This window comes from Coptis chinensis, chromosome 2 (assembly GCF_015680905.1).
Source record: "Coptis chinensis isolate HL-2020 chromosome 2, ASM1568090v1, whole genome shotgun sequence".
Classification (NCBI taxonomy): domain Eukaryota; kingdom Viridiplantae; phylum Streptophyta; class Magnoliopsida; order Ranunculales; family Ranunculaceae; genus Coptis; species Coptis chinensis.
Window position 1 is genome coordinate 15,317,080 of NC_141457.1, and position 3,101 is coordinate 15,320,180.

Below are 3,101 nucleotides of genomic sequence, written 5' to 3' on the forward strand. Positions count from 1 at the left end.
CATCTCCATTGAATCAATGACCACAACGCAACCACCAAACACCATGAAACGGTTTGGTTTTGTTCCCCCTCAAAAACCTAACCTATTAGTATAATCAAAACTCAAATCCTTCACTGCTCCAAAATTGCTTTTGACACCATTAACAAACCTTGGGAGCTTCAACATCACCCATATAAACAACCAACATCTACCCATCATCCTCCAACAAAAACCGAACACTATGTTATAGTCAAAACTCGAATTCCCCACTCCTAACAAATCATGTTTTGACGCCATTACTGCCTTTCAAAGCTTCAACAGCACTCAAACAACAAAACTCGAAACAAACCAACCAAACGACATAATCCACAACCCATATGATCATTCAAACAATTCAACATTCCCACAAAACCTCTACACTCAATATATCAACCATTAACAATTTAGAACCATTCAAATGAATTAAAAGAACAATAGATAAACCATACAAATTAAATAAATATTCGACAGTATGAACAATAGTATGTATTCCAAATTATGCCGCATATAGAATGAGCATATAGATTATAAAATCAGCACAGAATGAGTAGAAGAATAAATGAGCATAAAAACTTATATCTTTGTTAGAAAATAGGCGTAAGCATGCATGTTCAGTGAAAGATGTATTATCTACTCACCCGTGATACGCTCCTGCTATCAGCTATCTATCAGTAGATTTCCAACAAGAATCCTCCCTTCTTCTTTATGTGTACAACTTTTTTTTTTCTTCTCAGTGTAAAATAAAACTCTCTCTGTGTGGACTCCTCTATTTGTTCCTTTTTGTTTTAAAACCCCATAAAAATAGGGATGAAGGTTTATCCTATTTATCCTATCATTAACTAATATTTATCCTATTTTTGTTATTATTATTATTATTATTATGGTACTAGGAAAATATAAAAAAAAAATGGGGTGTTATAATATACACACCTTAAAAGGATCTTGTCTCGAGATTCAAGGTAGAGTGTCAGAGAAAAGCTCAGGATGCATCTGTCTTACTTTATCTTCAACTTCCCAAGTCACGTCATTTTCCTTTTCGCTCCACTGCACTTTCACTAAGCTTACAATCCTCCTCTTAAGGTGTTTCACATCTCTATCTACTATCGTGATAGGCTTCACTATAAAAGTTACATCATCGTTCAACTCTAGCTCTGCTGGCTGAACAATCTCGGTAGGATCTTTCACACATTTCCGTAGCATAGACACGTGGAAGACATCATGAATCATTGTCAAGTTAGGGAGCAAAGCAAGACGGTACGCCAAACTAGCAACGGAAGCTACTATCTCATATGGTCCAATATACCGTGGACTTAACTTTTCTTTCATGTCAAACCTCATAACTACTCTCATAGGGGAAACCTTCAAAAACACAAAATCGCCTACAGAAAACTCAACCCGTTTCCTCTTCAAATATGCATAACTTTTCTGCCTACTTTGTGATGTCTTAATCCTTTCTCTAATGACTCTAATCTTTTCAAATGTCTCTCTCACTATCTAAGGCCCAAGTAATACTCGATTTCCCACGTTTTCCTAACAAGCAGGTGATCAACATGGACGCCCATACAAAGCCTCAAAGGGTGCCATACCGATGCTCGACTAGAAACTGTTATTATATGCAAACTCCACCAAAGGCAAATGCTCCTCCCATCCTCCACCAAAATCTATTACACAAGACCATAACATATCTTATAATATCTGATTCACCCTCACCGTCTGTCCATCTGTCTGAGGATGATAGGCAGTACTCATTGCCAAACTAGTACCCATAACATGCTGAAAACTCTTCCAAAACTCGAAAGTGAACAAAGGATCTTGATCTAAAACAATACTCATTGGAATCCCATGTAACATGACCACTTCCCGAATGTACAAGGAAACCAACTTATCTGTATTTCTACGCACGTCAATCGGAATCAAATGAGCTGATTTCGTTAAACGATCAATAGTAACCCAAATAGATTCATTACCTCTCCTATACTTAGGCAAGCCATCAATAAAATCCATAGAAATGTGCTCCCATTTCCACATCGGTATCTCTAATGGTTACTATTACCCAGAAGGCCTCTGATGTTCTGCCTTAACCTGCTAACAAGTTAAACATTGAGAAATATATTCTCCGATAATATCCAGCTAACCCCAAAAAACTCATAATCTCTGTAACAGTGGTTGGTTGTTTCCATTCTTTCACTGCAGCAACCTTCTTAGGGTTTACAGCAATCCCCTCACTAGATATCACATGTCCCAAGATACAAATTTCTTCTTCCCAAAAATGGCACTTGCTAAACTCAGCATACAACTTATGTTCTCTAAACGTCTGCATTACTATCTTCAAATGCATTTTATGTTCTTCTGTGTTTTGTGAATACACTAAAATGTCATCAATGAAAACAATTACAAATTTATCCAAATAGGGCATGAAAATACGATTCATCAGGTCCATAAAGAATGCAGGTGCATTCGTTAACCCAAAAGGCATCACAGAAAACTCATACAAACCATACTGAGTTCTAAATGCAGTCAAAGGAATACTCTTCTCTTCAACTCCCATCTGATAATAACCAGTCCTTAAATCAAACTTTGAAAATACCTTAGCCCATTTCAACTGATCCAACAAATCGTCAATCCTAGGAAGCGGGTACTTAGTTTTTTATAGTCACAAGGTTCAAATCCCTGAAATCAATACACATTCTTAAGGTACCATCCTTCTTTGAAACAAAAATAGTAGGTGCACCCCATGGTGAGTTGCTTGGTCGTATGAACCTGGTCATACACACCTTAAAAGATTCAGACCCATATACTCAAAAGATATGGTTAAGCAAAAAACAAAATCACTAAAACTTAGACTCGTACCCCTTCCTGAGTAATTCCTCGACCTGTACTTTCATTTCCTCCAATAGCTTAGGCGCCAACCTATAAGCCGACTTTGAAACTGGTGCAATCCCTGGTAACAAGTCTATACAAAACTCCACCTCCTTTTTGGGTGGCAACCTTGGAATCTCCTGAAAAACATCTTCGAAGTCTCTCACTACTTCCACATCACCGATATCCCTCGTAGGTATCTCTATAGAGCACAGGAAACTAGA

The 3,101-nt window shown here is 37.4% G+C and overlaps 1 protein-coding gene across 1 annotated transcript; it reads right to left on the bottom strand.

Moving 5' to 3' along the window:
* Positions 1–972: 972 nt before the first annotated feature.
* On the bottom strand, positions 973–2,046 carry LOC147515069 (uncharacterized). The gene is made up of 2 exons (XM_086592785.1): positions 1,729–2,046; positions 973–1,377 (listed from the first exon to the last, which is right to left on the bottom strand). Exons 1-2 carry the CDS (start codon positions 2,044–2,046, stop codon positions 973–975), a joined length of 723 nt encoding a protein of 240 aa, XP_086448911.1.
* Positions 2,047–3,101: the final 1,055 nt, after the last annotated feature.